Below are 19,964 nucleotides of genomic sequence, written 5' to 3'. Positions count from 1 at the left end.
GTTTGATTGGTATTACATTTTGACGAATTATCTGTCAAAAATAACAATAATAATAATAATAATATTGCTCTCACTAAGCTGACTTGTCTGTGTCTCTAAGTATAAATGTCTCTTATGAACCATCTGAAAACGTCCTCAGTGTACTCAGTGTGTATTTAGAGAAAGCAACCAAGTGTTTTGCATGTTCAGTCTTACCTATGACTCGTAGCTCAACGTTGGTGAAAATCCGGCCGTGCTTGTTCTCTGCCACACATTGGTACATGCCGATGTCGGCCAGATTCAAGCTACTGATTGTCAGCACTCCATTATTCACCAGAACTCTGTCCTGCAAGAGACACACATGCACAAATACAAATGTACTACATGACTTGCAGCGGAAGCTGGTCTGCTAACCTGACAACCATGTTGTTCTCTCCGCGAATAGCTAGTGGTACTATTGCATGTTCACTTGGTGCTGAACACTTGCTCATATTGTGATAAATTATTATTATTTTCAAATTACACATCATTTCAAATATTCGGCATCCTTTTGTCTCTGCCCTCACAAAAACTTTTTTTTTATATACTGTACATACTGTATACAATGTTTACAGTGGTGATATGCACAAGGAACAGCATTGGCTCTGTGTAAACAGCATATTCATAATGAAATTGTTCATAGTTTTACTAAGTTGCAAGTAGGATTTGGAGTAGGATTTAACCTAAGCTGTACCTGTACCAGCTGTACTAAACATAATAACATACTTATTTGCTGACTCTGTGGTCAACACTCTCAGTGATGTGTTATATATTTTGTTTTGAGACTGACCTTTTACTAAATCTACATCGAGGAGGGTAATTAGGGCTATTTATTGACATTTTAAGTATCACATTGCCAAATGTGTTCATTCTGAAGAACGGCCTGATCCAATTCATGCTTTAGCCACACTTTCTCTCTCCTTGGGGGGGCTGATAATTGAAACACTGCTAATTGTCTGTGGTCTTAATAGGCCCACGGCGAGTAGATGTAACCCCTCGCTGCTTAACATAGCACTGAGACATCATCAAACGGTGGCTGAGACCAGACCACTGAGGAAATATTTAAGAATAACCCACAACTCGCGGGGTATTTTTGTCCTCGACAAAGTATCATAGAGTGTTGGATGTCAGACAAATATGCTCAGTAAGCGATGGTATTTTGTTTAGAAAGAAATGACATTTAAAACACCTACAAAGACGACAGCCAGTGCTAACAACTTCAGGTATAGTTCTTATCTTTCGCCCGCCTCCCACTGCTCCTTCTAACCTTTACTAGTCCTGGCCCTGCTTTCTGCCCCCTTTTTATAGTTGTGTCAATTTAAGTGTGACAGTGCTCAATTGCCTTGATCTTTCCAACTGAGTGAAGCTGGACCTTTTAATGTCACTGACAAAGTAGTCCAGAGGGTCCTGCCGCCAGTCTGTCTGTCGTCTGGAATCATTACAGCACTGCCACTTGAAAAAGACAAGGACTGTCCCTGAACACCGGCTAGTGATACTACTGCAGGTCTTCAAATAGGGCTCTTTCTGAAGCACAGACACAAAGCTGACCTGGTGCTCAAGCAAGGTAAGGATGGATGCAGTAGTTCACGATTTTTCAAGGGGGAAAAGAATGAGACAGTGATACAGAGGGAGAACAGAAAGAGAGGGAGGAGAAGTCAGAAAGAGCGATAGATAGGAGAGGGTGAGCCATGGCAACTCTGAATAGATAATAGATGGTCCTTTTAGGTTACATAGTGCAAGGGCCCAGGGGGATGACAGATGAAAGAGATCTGTGTAAGTGCAGGGGTTGGTGCCACACTACTCTGTACCCAGTGCCCTGTTAAAAAACCCTCAGAGACTCGGCAGCGGCTCTATCACAATCTCTTTAGCACCAGAGACAAATGGCTGCATTCGTCTGCTTTATGGCCATCATTAATTATGCTTGACTCTTCTCTGATACCAGCACTGTTGAGGTTTTGAAAAGGCAAATCATGGACAGAGTAACTCCTCAGAAGTCAGGCCCCTAGTTTTAGAGGACAAAGGCAGACAGACCTCAAAAACACACTTACATATTTTATTAAAGGGAGCGCTGGCAGAGGATTGGAAAAATACAAGCAAGAGTAGGTCCTTGTTTCACTGGGGTGACATTTTGAAGTGACAGCCCTCCTCTGTGCCATTTAATTCCCTTGGAGGTGGCCCAATATGAGGTAGAAAGAGAGAGAGATAGAGAGAGAGAGAGAGATAGAGAGAGAGAGAGAGAGCGAGGGAGGGAGTGACAGAACAAAGTGGGAGGGAGACCAGCCTTAAAAGAGAGCATAAGAAAGAGAAAGGGTGCACCACAGATGCTGAGATAAAGAGAGAGAGAGTGGGAGATGGGGACTGATCCATTCTAATGAGGAATAACAAATGGGCCCTATCGTCTCCCCCTCATTCTCCCTCTCTCTCCCTCTCTTTCTCTCTACACTGCTGACCTTTGGGTTTGGAAATTGATTTACTGTTGCCGCAGTTGACGGTGGCATTTTGAAAATGGTAACACCCCCACCTCATTAATACAGCCACATGTACAGAGAATAAGTTACCTCGGACACCTGCCAGAGGATTTTCTTTCAATGTTATTTACACATTAGCGAGCGACTTGTGACGAAATCACTCTGGTCTGACAACGTTTTGACAACACACAAAGTATTCACGAATGCATTACGACAAGAGCACTCGGTAGTCACCACTCCGATACATGCGTCACCACAAGGCCACGCCCATCTTCATCCCTGCTTTTTCATTTTCATCTCAACTCCACACCTCTGACAGAATGTAATGGTATGTCTGTGATATTATCACAAGGCCAAATTCTGAACAAACAACTACCAAGGCAGACAAGACTGTCTGATATGTCTCAACAGTGGTATAACCTTTGTCAAACTTTTTTTACAAAACAATACGATCAGACTGGCCTGACTTATGAGCCTTGACTGGCAGTGCAATGTGATAAAAGGTTGGAAATACCTTGTGAGGCAAAGGTAAACAACTGAAGACATGTGCCTGGCATCTGCAGGACGTATCTGAGACCTGGTGATGATCCTTGACATCCGCTACCATGGCAACTTACTGTTCGTCAAGTGTGGAGAACCATCATTGGATATTTACCATCTTGTCACATGTTTCAAATACCGATTGAATTTCTGTTTGCTCCAAAAACAGAACTGTCAGGCAACTTCTTCTATCTGTGTCATAGCAGCTACCGTTTGTCATTGTTTCCCTAATGGCAGCAATGTTTTCAGCAAAATCGAGCCTCTGTGTTCCAAGACGGGTCCTGGCACAGGGGGCGCACGCACACACACACACACACACACACACACACACAGTACACTTCTAAACAAACTTAACTACCACTTTAAATTAGAGCGCCAAGTCACAGAAAACTAAACCAACCCGTCCCCTTCAAAGTAATTTCCTACAAACAACAACAGACCACTCATGGGCTCATTACCCAGCCCAAACAACGGACACTCTCACTAGATGTGTTTCACTGGAGTTAGACAGATAGAGCCCTCACTCCATACGCACAATAACACAAAATATGGCAACTTGCCTAAATGAGCAATGTAGTTCGGACGACGAGGCTTTTTTTCAACCTCCCCCAGAGAAAAGAGAGTTGATGACAAAATTGAGAGTAGCAGATACGAGAGATTGAGTTCTAAATTATTGAGTCCCAAGTTGATGACAGGCAGAAAATGGACTCACTTTGGCTTTCTTGCAAAACACTTATACAAACGCTCACCCGCCAACACACACATATTTACGCACAATCACACACACGTGCACACACGCACTTTTGATGCCAAATTTAGTCCCAAGCAAATGCAGCCTTTTTGGAGTGACATGCTCTTGCCTAGTTTGGGGTTGAAACCATGTGAATCCAGTCCTTTCTGCATGTCATATCCTGTCTGTCTGTCTGTCTGTCTGTCTGCCTACACATCTTTGTAAGATTAGGTGTTGAATAAAAGCTGGACAGTCTGATTTAATTAGAATAATCCTTTTACCTCCATGGGGTCCAGAGGCTCTCCGTTCTTCAGCCAGCGGTACGAAGGTTTGGGCTTGGCACTGGCTTTGCATTCCCACACCAGAGTGTCATCAATGGTCTTCTGAACATCCTGAGGCTTGTCAGTAAAGTGAGGCGCAGCTGAGAGGTCACAAACAACGTATTGAAAATTTAATGCAACACAAACGCTTGAGTAATACCAGTATGCAGCACTTTAACAATAAATCAATGAAGCGACTAGACAGGCAATTAGTTCATTCAAGAAGCATACGAGGGCAAAAATCATAAATCCACTTCCAATTAACCCAAAGTTAAACTTGCTATGTAACTGCCTGAACGAGCCTGAAATGAAGGGAAGGGATCAAAAACAAAGCTGTTTACTAAGAGATTAAAGGTTAAAGGCCTAGTTATTAGATTTGCTACTGCATTGATTAAGTATATTGATGCAGATATTTTACAGGGATCAGATTCAGTGACCATAATACTGTGTACTGTATACAATCTTACAATGAATAGGTTGTAATTCTTTTCAGCAGTGCAGTTAATAACAGAGGTTACGTTTGCTTTTTGTCTTTTGCAACACCAGCAATCCATGGAAAATTCCTCTGTATTTATGATAGTGCTCCTGTTGTCATATAAATGACTAGCACCTTATCTCTGGCGACAGTGTGATACGATTTATGGCCCTAGTGAAGCACCCACATAAATACAGGATGCCCTGCCAGGGTCAGGGGGAACAAGGTAGTTAGTCTATCTGCTGGCCAAGGTGCGCCACTTTGATATCGTAATAGTTTTAATAATACTACCCCATTTTCGCCTTGATTGAAAGAGCCTTTTATCTTATTTCTCTCCATGCCGATGACAATACAGTCACAGCTGGAAATGTGTCTGCGGTAAAATCTGTGTCATGGACTTTTTAGTGAGGCAAATGTTTTCCATACAAATTACAGTCTCTCCTCTCACTGGGTCATATTGTAGTTGCAAGTATTATGAGTGAACCTGTTTAAATCAGTCACAGTGTGCTCGGTGGACCGCAGAATTGTTGGTTTGGGGGTAAAGGTTGGCTCATCGTATCCAGAACAGTCGGTGTTTCAAAACTGTGTACCCATTACATGACACAAAAATGTCAGGCAATGTAAAGATGGTAAAAAGAAAAGATGACTTATGTGTTATGTTCTGTACTGATGATATCTTTGGATAGAGTTTTGTAAGCATGATCAGAATTCCAGTGTACCTGGTAGTAGCTCATATTTCCTTACTTCATTACCATTACCTTGAAGAGAATACGTATTTGTATGGATGGAAAGAGTGCTGGAAACATTTTGTAAGTCAACTACACAACCAAATATACTATATATAACATTAGTAAATTCCATGTTGAATTCTAGTAAAATAAATGTCATCATGATAGCATCGGCTATCAACAGCAAACATAAATTAAATATAATAAAAAAATAAAATCACATGACACACTGTTAGCGATGATAACATCATGGAAACAAGGTCATGATGCACGCCATTTCTAGGAAAAGTCAAAGTAATTGTGTGTGTGAGCCTTATTCAGATACAGTCAGCTGCTTAACCATGATGTTATTTGATAATCCCCCAGAACTACAGAAGGACAATTAAGTGGAAAATCGAAAGAGAAGTCAACCCTTATTGTTCCTCCCGCCACATCGGTTGGGTGTCGCAAACACCACATCCCTATATTGATTCTGCTATTCTGCTACAGAGTTGATGGATGTCCCACAACCGCTTGTCTATGGGAGTTTAAAACGAGATTACAGATTTTTATCACCTGGCGACAGGCCAGTCTGTGGGGCTTTGTGATAAGACAAGACTTAAATCTTACGAGGGCAGACATGACTTCCACACAGCTACAGTAGAGAAAAGGTATATAAGCCAAGCAGCGCGGTATGATACAAGTTCTTGAAACAGCTTGATCTTAATCACAAAATGACCCTAACATGATCATACCATTTCCCAAACATTAGACCTGTAGCTCATCAAGAACCAGTCTCGTTTCTTGCACTATGAAAAGGTGCTTCTCTTTACAGTGAGACAGCTTTAATCTCCAGCCTACCTACAGCTACTGTGAGCATTTCATCTGCACCCACAGGTGCTGGAAAAACTCTATTATCATATCAAAGACATGCTCCTTCACACAGGAAAGAAAAATCTGGATTTGATGATTCCAGTCAAGCACGTCCCTACTGGGCCTTGTGGGCAGATATCATCAGTGCCTAAACTGCAAAATAATGGAGAGAGAAAGCATAAAAATCCTTCATCAAGGGCCATTAAAGCTTTCTCACAATATGGGCCATAAGTCCAGTGTTGGTGACGGAAAAATCACCTCTTTCTGGAAGGTGGTATAAATCTGTGGGACACTGTCGGCCGCTGGCACAATACAAAAAGCTTGTCAGAAATGAACTACTGGTAATAGTGTAATTTACTACCACGCTGCACACATTTGTCCACATGATGCAGTTATATATGAGTTCTAATAAAAGCTACAGATTGCATGACAACAAATAAAACCTTCTTTTGTTAGAGTCACACTAAAGCTGGCCTTCGATTTTCAGTCAGGCTAAGTAGAAGTGAAACTTTACAGGCTATGAATCTGAAAGGACAGAGAATTTGGAGTTAACCCATAAACATACAAGTAGAAAAATCAGTGAAAGTGAATTTTCCAACTCACCATAGAAAGCTAGTTTTCCTTTAACTGAGTTTCTTCCTCTGCTGTTTTCAGCCACACATTCATATAACCCTGCATCCTCCTGCTGGAAGTAAGGGATTTCTAAAACTCCACTGGCTTTATTGATGTCCACTTTCCTGCCAAAAGAGGCTCCATCCACTCTTCTCCAGCTGATGGTTGGCACTGGGCTAGGGATATAACAATAAAACACAGTCACAGGAAGGCCATGCAAAAACAAAAACAAAAAAAACACTCCTGGTGACTGTCCAGGGATTTAGCTTAATTGAAGGCACATGTGATAACACTATGACTAACCAAGGCATGGCTTAATTAATGTGAAACAGAAAGCGTTTCTTTGAATATACAGAACAAGAAGAATCATTATAACAAATGAAATCCGCTGCTCAATTCTCATGTGTCTCTACATATAACCATGCAACTTGGAATGCAAACTGCAAATGTGTGAAGAGTATAATCGTACAGAGTGGGACATACTTTCCAAGTGCAAAACATTCCAGTTTGACAGTTGAGCTTTTAGCAACAGGGACAACTTCAGGGAACTGAACTTCGATCTTTGGCTCGTATTCACCCATCACACCTGAAGATACAGAGAAGCACATTCACAAAGAAAGAAATTAATAAAATGTTGCTCATTTTTGTATTTTTTTATGAAAATGTACACATCCGACATTTACCGAGCTTTTGTTTGTCTACTTTGTTTTAACATGAAAAAAAAAGATGACCACTCAGCCAGAACAAAGTCAATAAAAAGAAAACAAAATACTTTATAATAATCTGATTTCCCTATTTAACCAAACTCCACTTCCACTGTGTTGGACAAAGTGAGCAGTAAATGCACAAGACCTGTTTTAGTCCAAGCACAACACAAGAGACGCTAACCAGAGATGTAATTTAGTAAGAAAAAAAGGTCATGAATAAGCAACATATAATTTAAAAAAAAAAAAAGAATTATATGTTGCTTATATCTGATTTGGATAATCCTAATTTATTATACTTTTAAAGGGTGATATATTTAATTTCCTATATAATTAATGTATTATTTTAAAGACATTATTTATTGTTTTATTTAAAATATTATTATTTAACATATGTTAATTTTAATATTGCTGTTTTATATTATGTTGTCTATTTGGTACCATTTGTGTTCACTGCATACTTTTGTTACTCTTACTTGAGTAATTACTTTCATGAGTACTTTTACTTGAGTACATTTTTTGGCTACTCTACCCACCTCTGTTTTTCTGGCAGCAGATGAACACGCTGGCAAAATATTCATCTTGGCAGGTTATACCTAATTAAACTCATAGCACTTTGAAACTAGGTCAGTCTCACAAATAAATCACATTTCACTCTCTGTTACAATCAGCCTAAGATGATGACTTTCATACCATCAACTCGTAGCACTAGAGGAGTCGGTGGTCCCTGCACGCTGCTTTTGGTGACTGTGTTGGTGACGACACACGTGTAGTTGCCCACATCGGAGGGTTCCACTTTGGCGATGTAGAGGTTGCCAGTCTTCTGGGACACAAATCGCCGCGTGTCCTGGACGATAAACGACGGGTACTCGTTGAAAATCCATGTGAAGGTAAGCTCTGTGAACGATAGGAGACATCATGTATGTGAGACACAGAGACTTTTTTTTTTGTGTCCAACGCCACAAACTCGATCAAGTATCCACTGATAGTGATATTAGTCAGATACAGTAATTTATGAACAACACATTTGTGCTGAGTCTTTTCAAAGACACAGTTCTCCAGCTGTGTAACAAATATTGTTCTCCCAAAAAGAACAAATAAACAGCCCAAGCATGACTCAGCTAAAATGTTTTTGCTGATATTTATTTAGATATTTATAGTCTGTGCATAGTGAAGCATGCAATATATATATACATACTGTACATACATACATACATATATATATATACAGTATGATTTTTGGATGGTGTCATATTTTACATTTTTATCTGTCTGTTTATATGATCCAGCGATTTCGACCAGTATTGGACCGATACCAATTACCATCCCTAATTGTTTATAAATGTGCTTTAACTGTTGTGTTATTCACAATTAAGAACACAATTCACAACTGAATAACTACTCACAGTTGTGCAAATGCACTATGTTGACACACTATGTGCCCTGATAGATTCCCTCGTAGGGAATGACTCGCTTTTCAGGGGAGCATTTACATTTCACTGGAGTGAGACGCTTGTCTTAAAAGGTTAGATGCAAAAATGAGGAGTGGGGTGACAGGCACTCAGGCCAATTACGGCCCAGGGCTAAGACAGCGAAGAAGCTCATGTTGCCTCAGACACTGCTGAGACAGGAAATACAATATAAGGTCTGAATCACAGATCACACCAATCACACCACAATGGTTTATGACACAGGATCTTAAATGAGGTATAGACTCACAATGATCATTAAAACCTTTTGGCTACAGTCCAGACCATGATCATTTCTTCTTATTTTTCCTGCCAACAGAGTCACCTCTGTCAAAGTAAAATAACCCTGTTTTACCACTGCATCTTTAAATTAAGCTCTGTCTCATTTCAGCAACATTTTATCTCATTTTTTATTCTCCTGCTTAAGAATTTACGACTCAATAGGAACTTATTTAAAAACACAGACAGGGGTTGTTCATAAATAAACAACAACAATAACGAGCATCTCCCTTTGTGGCTGTCATGTAGCAGCAGTGAGCCTTACATCAACACTCAAGCTGTGGCTTTTGCATTAAGAAACTGTAAAATGCATAATAAAACCAGCGTATTACAGAACATGTTATTCAGTATTGTACCACATATAGTCTACTATTCATCATCCATGATAACAAGTTTCGGTCTAAGACTCCCAGTGTGATCAACCAAATGGAGTGCAGTCAGAGCAGCTATGAACTACCAATCAGCAACATTATAAAAAAGAATGATGATGTTTTGACATATTGACACAAGGATAGATTGCTCTGGACCATATTGCATCCCTGTCCCAAAAGCAATCTGGGCCATTGGTAAAAACTTGTCTACGAGAGGACTCGACACTCCAGTACAGAGAATGATTGAGAAGTGAGTTGGACACTCAACTCAGTATTCTTCATCTACATCTGACACAAGGATGTGTGGGCTTTAACATATGAATACAGACTGACCTCATCCCAAGAACACACCACAAGCCTGAACGTGTTAGCACTTGATGTAAACAAACATTATTGTTTGCCCAATAACGTGTAGTTATTGATAGATTTGCTGTGACATAAAAGGAATAGTGTAATATAAAAATATATATATATACATAATTCATATCTGTTGAGAAAAGGGTGGAAATCTGAACATTTCTCTTTCCAAAGCAAACACATCTAATTCACATAAAATCAAAGGGAATGAATTGATACTTTTACTGTGGCTTATAAACTGGACAATTAAACCCACGGGATTGGTCACATTTTTGAGTCTTATAATCAGCTTCAAAAACCTCTACCTTTAAAAAAAAAATGGGACAAATTTACATTCTTTAATGAGATTTTAGAGCCCCGCCATCTAGTAACATGGAGTTAAACTGTTGACAAATTTGACACATATAATAAAACGTGGTCCATTTCAGTTTCACCATGATCCATTTGACCCACACAGGAACAGCTGTAATATCCTCCTCTCCTCTAAATAATACATGGCGGCTCTCATCCTGACAACGTTATTTATATTTAATGTCTGTTTTTCAAACAATGCCGTGCAAAGGTGAAGAGCACACCAGACTGGAACGACAGCAAATAAGAGGTTACCAATTTGTTGCTAAAAGATTCATGGTGAGAAACAGGAAGCAGGAAATAGGAAGCGGAAAGCCCCATTGGCTGTGCTTAATGATTTCACTTGAGAGCCTTCTGTGGATGGGCAGTAATGGAATAATGCAATCATGAGTGACAGTGAGTGGCAGATTTTCATTGTGGTTCCATTTAGCCCTTGTATAATGAACAGGCAGCATCAATTCCTCCTTAATGACCTGAGAGGAGGAAAGAGAAATGGAACATGACAGGCCAAGGACATGCTGGATCCACAGCGGGTTTGTGTACAAGTGTGTATCATATAAAATAAAAGTGTATGCACTTGTCGCAAAGTTTGGGCTCGTAAGTCTGCTCTCTAGACACGAACCAGGGCCACCTTTCTGTATTCATAACACACAACAAGTTCACTCGATGCAATGGCTCGGGTCACGCACATTGCATAAAATCCCTGCAAGCTATATGTGTTGTTACTAGCCAGCAAGCAGCCACTGCTTTGGGGTAGATGCAGTGGATATGGAGAACAAGTGATTTCAGCCTTGAGTAAATCTAAAAGGCCCATTTCCATTAGTAAAAGGAGGTCAGGATGCATTAGGTCTTGGGTAAACCAAAGTCATTCAGACGCTCTCAAAGCAAAAAAAACTACATCTAATGCAACTTCGGGACAGCACATTCAGAGAATGCAGCTGGAACTTCTCTTGGATAATTGACATTATTTTGGTCATTCTCTAACAACCTGAACCTGCGTTTCAGTTTTAGAGCATCCGCCGCCACACGAAACTAGTTCCCGCAGCTGTCTTGTGGGTTCTGAGGCATCGTTAAAATGAAATAATGGCTTCCTGAATCATGCATGGGATATTGAAATCCTTTAAAGGGGAGATGAGGCTGATCCATGTCTAAGGCTGCATTGTGCCGAGCATGAATTGTGTCCTGTCACCATTTATAGGAGCATATTTCTCACTTTCCCCAACACTGTGAGAGTGTATTTAAATGCCAGGCCGATTTTCTTTGTTTCAAATGTGCAACAATACAGCCACAGTGCCACGAAATATCGCCCCCCCCCCAGCATATTTGTGTTTGACATGTCCGTAAATGTCTTTCATTTGCACAAATGTTGGCAACACATGCGATGATGATATTCAACATTTATTTGCAAAACCTGTGAGTAAACGGTTAGATTTTAAAATGTTTAAAGTCTTATCTCTTATATCTTATATTTACTCTAAAAAAACAAAGACAAACACAGCTATTTATTGATACAATATTATCAATATCATTCTGGTTGAAACCTTGTTTTCTCCTTTTCCTCTTTTTAAAGTGCATAATCAAACATATATGTGTCCAAAAGGAGGAAAAAAGTGAGTATGCGAGTGCAGCGTGTATGTTTGTCTATGTATAAAGGTCTTGATGGATAAAACATCACCATAACAAATATGGTCAGTCTGGCCTTTCAGCAAAGATGCTGAAAATTGGCCATGATTTATGCTTAAGTACAGCTCAACACCCTCAACATCTCCATAATAGACATAATCTACAATGGCAGCGGCTGAAAATATTGTCAGAAAATGGATCATTCCAAACACTGTGCTATAGGTCTCCAGAGAACAGACATGATCCGTAAAAACAAGAAGGGAAAAAAAGAGGCCATCGGTGTAAACAAAAGCAGCGAGTACATTACTGGTGCGACGGGAAAAATGCAGGCTCTGGCTTTTTTGTGTGTTTGATCAAAAGAAAGCAGAGAAGTAAAACCGACATTTCATTTGAATGAATCTGAATAAAATTAGCAATTATTCATCATTTCCCTGAGCACAATTGCCTCCAAGCACGGGCACAAAAAAACAGGTGTGTGCTTTTGAGAAGCTCATAAAAATTGCTAATGTAGCAAATTCTACTGTATTTTGACTAATATTGACCATTTAATCAGGCAAAGAATCTGCATGTCATTTTATTTCAACCACGGTGTTGAACATTATTGTGAGAACAAGTGGAAGAGACTGTAGTTTGTACGTGTCCATCAGTGCTTGCTGTATTAGCAAAAACTGTAAAAACACATATTATGCCCTCGTTTATTATAGAAAATGTGCATATTGTTATATTTTATCAGAGGTATTGTACTGGTTAACTTATTTAATGATGAATGATAATGTACAGGTAACAGATTCACAGTAAAAGGAGGCAGTAACACTTTATGCATACTGCCATGGGGCCAAATATTATAATTTTAATATATCTGGTTATTGATTCATTGGGAGGGAAATGCCCTCAGTTTTGTGCATCTAATGTTTGTTCATTTATGTTGTCTTAATTACTTAAATAAATGTATTACTTGGTCGTTTGCTGTTCAGGCTTGCTAAAGAACACATGTACTTTGGTCACAGGCCCCTCTAGAGTGCCCTCTAGATTGGTAAAAACATAAAAAAAAATTAGTAGCGTCTCTTCCTGGTGTTCAAAAGTGATGCAGTGCCCTTGCAACTTTGTTTCCTATGTTTCCCTTCCAATCAAAAAGGGTACGTCCCCAGGGCCGGGCTGTCTTTGGCCCCAGGTCACACTTTGGACATGCTTGCCTTAAGCGTACTAGTGGCGCCTGCCAAAGCGGTGCACAGTAGGTGTCCTTTTATATTTTCACCCCTGCCCTTCCAAATGTCAGTGCACGCTTCTGGTCTGCACAGATTTACACTGGAGCTGTGTGCTGAATAATCTGTGAGGTTTTGAAAATGTGAGTATGATTAAGGTGTCAGTCAAACCGTTTTGACAATATTCCTCTGTATGATTAAACAAACAGGAAATACTTTTGACCATTCAGTCAATGCAACATCTCATTGAGCTTGCACTATACAGTATACATGTAATTACCCTACGAACACAGCACACATCACCGATGTCAAGAGAAGTTTGGTAAACATATAATGTGAATGCTCTGGCTTCAGACTGCAAACAATACAGGGATTGTTCTTACACAATAAATCACATTTGCAGTTAACAGTCACCATGTATATAGTGAATATTCTGTTTTGTAAACTTGTGCCTCCATTATAACCAACTGACTGAAATGATGATGCAACAATATTACACCACATTTCTTGCAATACATGCCGATCTTTCTCTTCCAAACATTGTGCTTTCACAACAGACAATTCATTATGTTGCCATAAAGAAAGACCGAATTCTGCAAATGGGCTTAACGGGTGACGTTTCCTGTGAATAATGAATAAATTGAATTTAAATTGCAGTCCGCTGAGTTTCTCCAAATATTTTTGGACATTGTCAAGACACTGTTACAACAGTACAACAGTGCTTACAGTGCTGCTGTTTTGTTTTCAGGTGGTTAGATTGTGTGTTGGCATTTGGACACCTTGCACTGGGGAATGTGTCTTAAAAAAATGACACTACAAGGCTGCCAAATGTAAGCATATGGCTCATTGTTCCAGCTTTTCTTGTTAACATAAGGCGAGATTTCTCATTATAACATAGAAAATAAAGTACTACAAATATAAGCACGGTGTCGGGTATGCTTGTGACTATACGACAAAAACACCTGATACTATTCTCTCTGCAGCAGCTGAAGCACATTGTTCCGCATTGGGACAATGTTGACAGTCAAACAAAAAGTGTTTTAACACAGTTTAACACCAAGGAGCCGAAGCAACTGAGTCTGTTACCTAAATCTCTTGACAATAAACGTGCTTCTTTTGTTTTTGCACAGAAATTATAACTGGAATCCCTTCATATATATAGGAATGGTATAGGAAAAAACAAAATGAACATGAAGATATATTACAAATTCTCTGTAGCATATTAAGTATAAGATGATCAAATGGTCATATTTTCACTGATTAAATTGCGTTTTATTTTTGCACCATTATTCACTGACATGCTACATGGTATTAGTGCTGCATTAGTGCTACTAGTTCATCACAGATGTTCACCAGTGTGTCATGACTGTACATTTAACCCAAACTAATACTATAATAACATCACTATAGTCTTTAACATCAACCCTTAAAAGGTAACAGTATTCCACACTAGAAAAGTAACCTCGCTGGCTGGTGGAGCAACAAGCTATTTTCAGACCCCTGTGTAGAAGTTAATAACACTGGTCGCCAACTCTCCCTGATAGTGCCATGGTGGCAAAGGGCTGATCTGAAGCAAACAAAGCACCTCCAGAGAGAAGGTCCATTACTCAGACTGGCAGGGACCCAGCCACAGACAGACTCTCCACTCTGGATGCCAAAGTTGCTCCTTGTGCCCAGTGAAAATTAGGCCCACAGGCCCAGAGTGACTGTCCCAAGGCATAAAAATGAGTCACTCCATTGATCTCAACCACACAAACAAAAAGCCAAGAGATCTAACGGGAACAGCGCAAACATTTCTTCCATTTTATCCAGTTAAACAGGAACATGATGAGGAATCAAGACAAGGAAAATCACTTTCTGGCCACATTCACTGATACTGATCAGACGGACTTACCTCCAGTGTAAGGTGGTGGACCACACAGTAAGACCACTCCTTGACCTTCACGAACCCTCACTGGACTTCTTCTCTGCGTCTTGAAGTTTTCCAGGTCTGTTTACCACAACACAAAAGCACAATCATTTCATTCTAAATCAATAAGCAGCACACAGGAAGCAAACAGGGTTTGCCTCACTGAGATAAAAAATACAAAACATGTCTGCGGTTGCTCAATAATTTCCAATCTGATACTAACCAATGAGGAACTCATGCATATGCAAATGCTCATGAACCACTCGTGCCATGTTTGCATAAACACACATGTGGCGCAATAAAGTCCTGAACACTTCTGACTGTAGCAGAAAGCAATTCCTCAAGTATAAGTCACACATGAGTGAGTTTAATTGGAAGTGCACATTGTTATCACTTTCTGTGTTTCATCCACTGCACACAGACCAGCAACAATTAAATGACTAAGACTGAAACATCATTTGTATGGAGACCGATTACATGTTGACAACCAAATGAGAGAAAGAAAATAGAGACAGCAATCCTTGAAGTCTTTGCCTTTTGTTGCCCACTGTGGCTCTTGGAAATATCACAGGCAGCACAGCCAAATATGACACCGCCATATAATGACATAATCAAGAGTGAATTTACGAAAACAGAGAGGAAGAGTGCAAAATGACAGACCCTGCACAACAGAATGACCTGAGCTACATAATGAATCACATGCATTAGCTTTACAGGCTTTGTCAGTAATGGAAGTCAGCATTCAGCGGCTCAGTATTACATCACCATAACTAAAAGAAGCTCATATGATTTCACAAATGAATTAGTAGCTTTCATATTTGGTGCAGACAGATTGAGCTGACGCGTTCAGTGGCCAATTCTTAATCTATGGATGATTCATGTGTATTGCCAACTAACGTACAGCCTCATTGTGCGTGAACAGATTCGGCACAGTTTGGGTCCCTCCAAACCAGCAAGACATCAATAAATCTCTCTAGATCCGACAAAGCCCCCGAGGAAATGTGAGAAATCTGTTAATTCACCATGATCATGTTTAATGCTGTGTTTGTCAGATATATTTGTGGGAACAATTATGACCTAATGTCAAGTAACGTCAAATTGTCATGCGGTTATTCACAGTATTTAAAATAATTTAATTTAAAAACACACACACACACACACAAAAAAAAACACTTAATAAAATCTAAACTTTAATTCAAACTGAAGCTTAGGCACTGTTTCCGGTATCTAATATTGTTGAAGGCCATACAGTAGCTCATCGATATAAATAAACCAGCATTGGCAACGCACAGAGGCAGAAATAAAATTATCTTTCTCCAGGCTCATCCAAACATATATCTTATTTTATCTGATGTCTTTTAATATTTCAATATGAAGTGATAAACAAAAACAACAAAAGCCAACATGCCGTCATTTAGCAGAAACAATACCAGGACCTTTAAACTGAGGCAACTGGGTTTAGCCATTATTTTTTTTCAGGGATATACACTCTGCACCTCCTATAATGTCACAAAAACGTCAACCGACTGGTAATGGTGTAGTGATGTTCAGAAAATGTCATTAGGCTACTTCATCTGTGGTCCATAAATATCTGTGCCAATAAAACGTGTCAGTCCAAACCAAAGTGCTTGGCTGACAGACGGAGTGACAGCGCTAAAAGTAAAAATAGTTGCTTCACTCGTTTCACCTACATCAGCATACAGTAGTGCCCTCGCTCTCTGATAACATATTAAACTACAGCTGCTCTGCCACGGCTCAACCTGCTGAGTCAGACAGTATATCCCAGTAGTAAGGATTTTTAATGGTTTGATCCAATGCTTTCAGTAGATATTCTCCACACTGTTGATATTCCAGTGCAGTGATGGAATAATATGCTGTCAACGTTGAGCCAACCAGGGTAACAGAAATCATTTAAAACAACAGTACAACATATTTAAAGGACAATTCTAAATTGTGATACTGATTTCCATGTACAAAGTTTGAGTTTATATATTTGTTTAACTGCATAGACCTCCAAACCATTCTAGTTCTAGTTCTAGTCACTACAGAACAGTGTTGGTGAAAAGATGGTATGTTATACTCTGTATAACTCGGGTTACTGTGACTTGCAGCTATGGATTTACGTGATGCTGTCTGGTATGAACAAAAGGTGGGTTCCTGTTTTGTACGAAACCAACTGCTGCTTGTCCTTGAACAAGCTGCTGCAACTTCTCAACCTGACAGTTTTGGCACCCAGATATTCACACACACACACACACACACACTCATTTTTTGCCAGTGTTTCTCACCCTCGATCCCTTTTCCTATAAGTAAACCATTTTTCTTGCCAGATACTGATACCATAGCCTTGGGTATATCTACAGATACTAATATCAGCCATATAGAGTAGCTTTTACATCTTCTGTTCAAATTCAGTGCTTTACAAATTTATTAGACCACCACGTAATGCCTTAAATTAACAGCATTGATAATCATCCAAATCATTTTCTATGTTTCTGTAATGGTTAATACACCAGTATGTAGAAGCACTTAAATCAAGATATTTGTTTTTCCAAAGAAAATAGTAAGGAACAGTATTATTTCTTGATTAAGATGTCAACTTGTGGTTATTTAAAAAAATGTTTTAGTGGTGGAATGTTATGCTTGATTAATTTCTGACTTCTCAGAGAAGATGTTTTTGAAGGATTTTTGAAATATGTATTGTTTTCTCATTTTTATGACAGTCTAATAAATGTGTTAAGCACTGTACATGATAAATAAACAATCAGTCTGTGCTTAGTGGAATATCTAGTATGTGAAATTGATGCTGTTTTGATCATGTCAGATTTATTTTCCCCTAGTCTCCACTTGCATTGTGTGACTGTACACTGATCCCTCTATGTCCAAATCAAGAGCACAGAGTCTTCAGTTTTTCCAGATTTCCATGACAACTTTATTATTTCTTCACGCTTTACCATCAAGTTTAGCAGTGTACGGTACATGAAACACCCAAACAATCACCTGTGTGCCATTACTGTCAGGTAAACAAAGCTGTGTCTGAAAACACAATAGATCAGAGGGGCCAGACGCAATTGGGTAATTTTGTTCTGATATTCTTTCCATTAGCGGACACCACAAACAACCAAGCCCACAGAATAGAAAATACCGGCGCTGCTCAACACCCACTAAGAGTGAAACTCTCCTGATTAATATTCCTTTGGAGTATGGCGAGGCATAAATGAGCTAGACACACTAAAAGCCAACAATGCCTGACAACCCAAGCTGCTCTGTACCCTGTGGATCATCTTATCAAGCCTATCATGGGTCTGCACCTCCATGTGCCTCTCCATGGCTGGGTTCAGGCTATTTAGAGTGTTTTTAGATCCATGAAATTGGATCTGAATTTGAATTTATTTGGACCTGCTAGTCCAATGTGACCCATTGTCATGAATGAGAGGCGATTGCAGAAAGGGAGAAACAAATGAATTGTTGTTAGAGTTTGAGCAGGAGGACAGTTTGTGATATGGGGACATTTGCCTGTTATTTGAAGTTCAGTGTCAGTCCTACGTAATCATAGTAGAGGCTCAGCTCAGCTCACGATGGCAGGAATATGATCGTATTAATGTCCTTTTTGATGAACTTAAAGGGAGTAGAAGCATTTTAATGTGGTGACATTTACAGTTTTTTTTTTATCTTCCCCATCAAATGTCATCATTCCAAAGATCATTTTCAACTACCACTCACTTTTTCTCAATCCCTTAAAAAGTTCTGAAAATGCTATATCATGCATACATTTCAGCAGTCTAAAACAGAAGATGACTGAAGTTCGATGCAAGGACAAGAAGATGTTATTTAGTTTACGTTAAGCATTAAAGCTAATGCTTCATTTGCATGATAAAGCTTTGTTGTGTTTGTCTCTCTGTGAGCAGTGTAACTCAAAAAAAAAGTTATGAATGGTTTTGATTCAAATTTCTGTGCATTTACGTTACGGCCCAAGGAAGAAATGATTAGCATAACAGTGAAAAACCACTGCACTCTGGGTTGAGTGAACAATGTGTTTCACCCGTGAGTTCCTCAGGTTCACTCAGCTTGGACAAGTGTTCACAGCTGATAACATAATATCACATGACATCCTTTTTTGGGCCACACTTGGGGAGAAACTTATAAGTATGTACAGTACGTGACAGACAAACAATATACATCAGCATCACTTCTAAAATCCCCATCCTTTCGTGTTCTCTCACTATATTTTGTGAGCATAAGTGGCTACAAAAATACAAATTAGACATATGACATGAAAAGAATAAACCAAAATCTACTGTATGTCCCTCTGAATAACCAGTGGGGAAAGGGAAACTAGATGCTCATCTCTCTCTATGTTAGCCCAATTTACCTGCAAAGATAGAGTGCATTAATATGTCACATTTAATTGAAATGAATTCAATTCAATATTAAATATAAAATGGCTTGGGTCTCAGTCAGTCAATAATGTAAGTCTATATAAATATTTATGCAGAATGGCTCCCTTTTAAACTTATTTTGATACCAATAAATCGAAGGGAGGTTGAACCACAGAACTTCTCAATATACTTGTCTAGCAATGGCATTTTGAGATCTATCAGTCCTTTCTCCACACATGCCCCGCCCTCATTACATTCACCTGTGTTCAATTAGCCACACCTAAAGTATATAGTATAGTCTTCCCTCATCATTCAGTCTCTAGCTGTGTCTCCAGGGCTGGATCCTCCCAAGTGTGGATTCATTGTCCAGATGTTGTCAAAACGCATCACAGCACCGCTTCGAATGTGACCGACAAAGGCAGCAAATGGCGTCCAGAGTCTAAAGATGCTAAAGTCTTTACACTGTCTTTAATGAAACATTCCACTAAATGACTCAAAGGTCCAGATAACTGGCTTTTACTTTAACTTATTCTCCAGTGTGTTTCGTAAGAGCTCGTCTCGGTTAAGTGCTTCTCCA

The 19,964-nt window shown here is 39.4% G+C and overlaps 1 protein-coding gene across 1 annotated transcript in view; it reads right to left on the bottom strand.

Annotated features, from left to right (window-relative positions):
- Nucleotides 1–19,964, bottom strand: part of cntn3a.1 (contactin 3a, tandem duplicate 1) — a 67,920-nt gene that overhangs the window by 22,598 nt on the left and 25,358 nt on the right. The window contains exons 5-10 of the mRNA XM_044037368.1: nucleotides 14,994–15,089; nucleotides 8,141–8,344; nucleotides 7,227–7,329; nucleotides 6,735–6,919; nucleotides 4,038–4,177; nucleotides 196–325 (exon numbers count right to left, since the gene is read on the bottom strand). Of these exons, the coding sequence (XP_043893303.1) occupies nucleotides 196–325; nucleotides 4,038–4,177; nucleotides 6,735–6,919; nucleotides 7,227–7,329; nucleotides 8,141–8,344; nucleotides 14,994–15,089 (858 nt within the window). The remainder of the gene's footprint in view (nucleotides 1–195; nucleotides 326–4,037; nucleotides 4,178–6,734; nucleotides 6,920–7,226; nucleotides 7,330–8,140; nucleotides 8,345–14,993; nucleotides 15,090–19,964) is intronic.

Source organism: Solea senegalensis, linkage group LG11, assembly GCF_019176455.1.
Source record: "Solea senegalensis isolate Sse05_10M linkage group LG11, IFAPA_SoseM_1, whole genome shotgun sequence".
Classification (NCBI taxonomy): Eukaryota; Metazoa; Chordata; class Actinopteri; order Pleuronectiformes; family Soleidae; genus Solea; species Solea senegalensis.
Note: the sequence above shows the minus strand (reverse complement) of the source record. Positions and strands in the feature narration are given on the sequence as shown.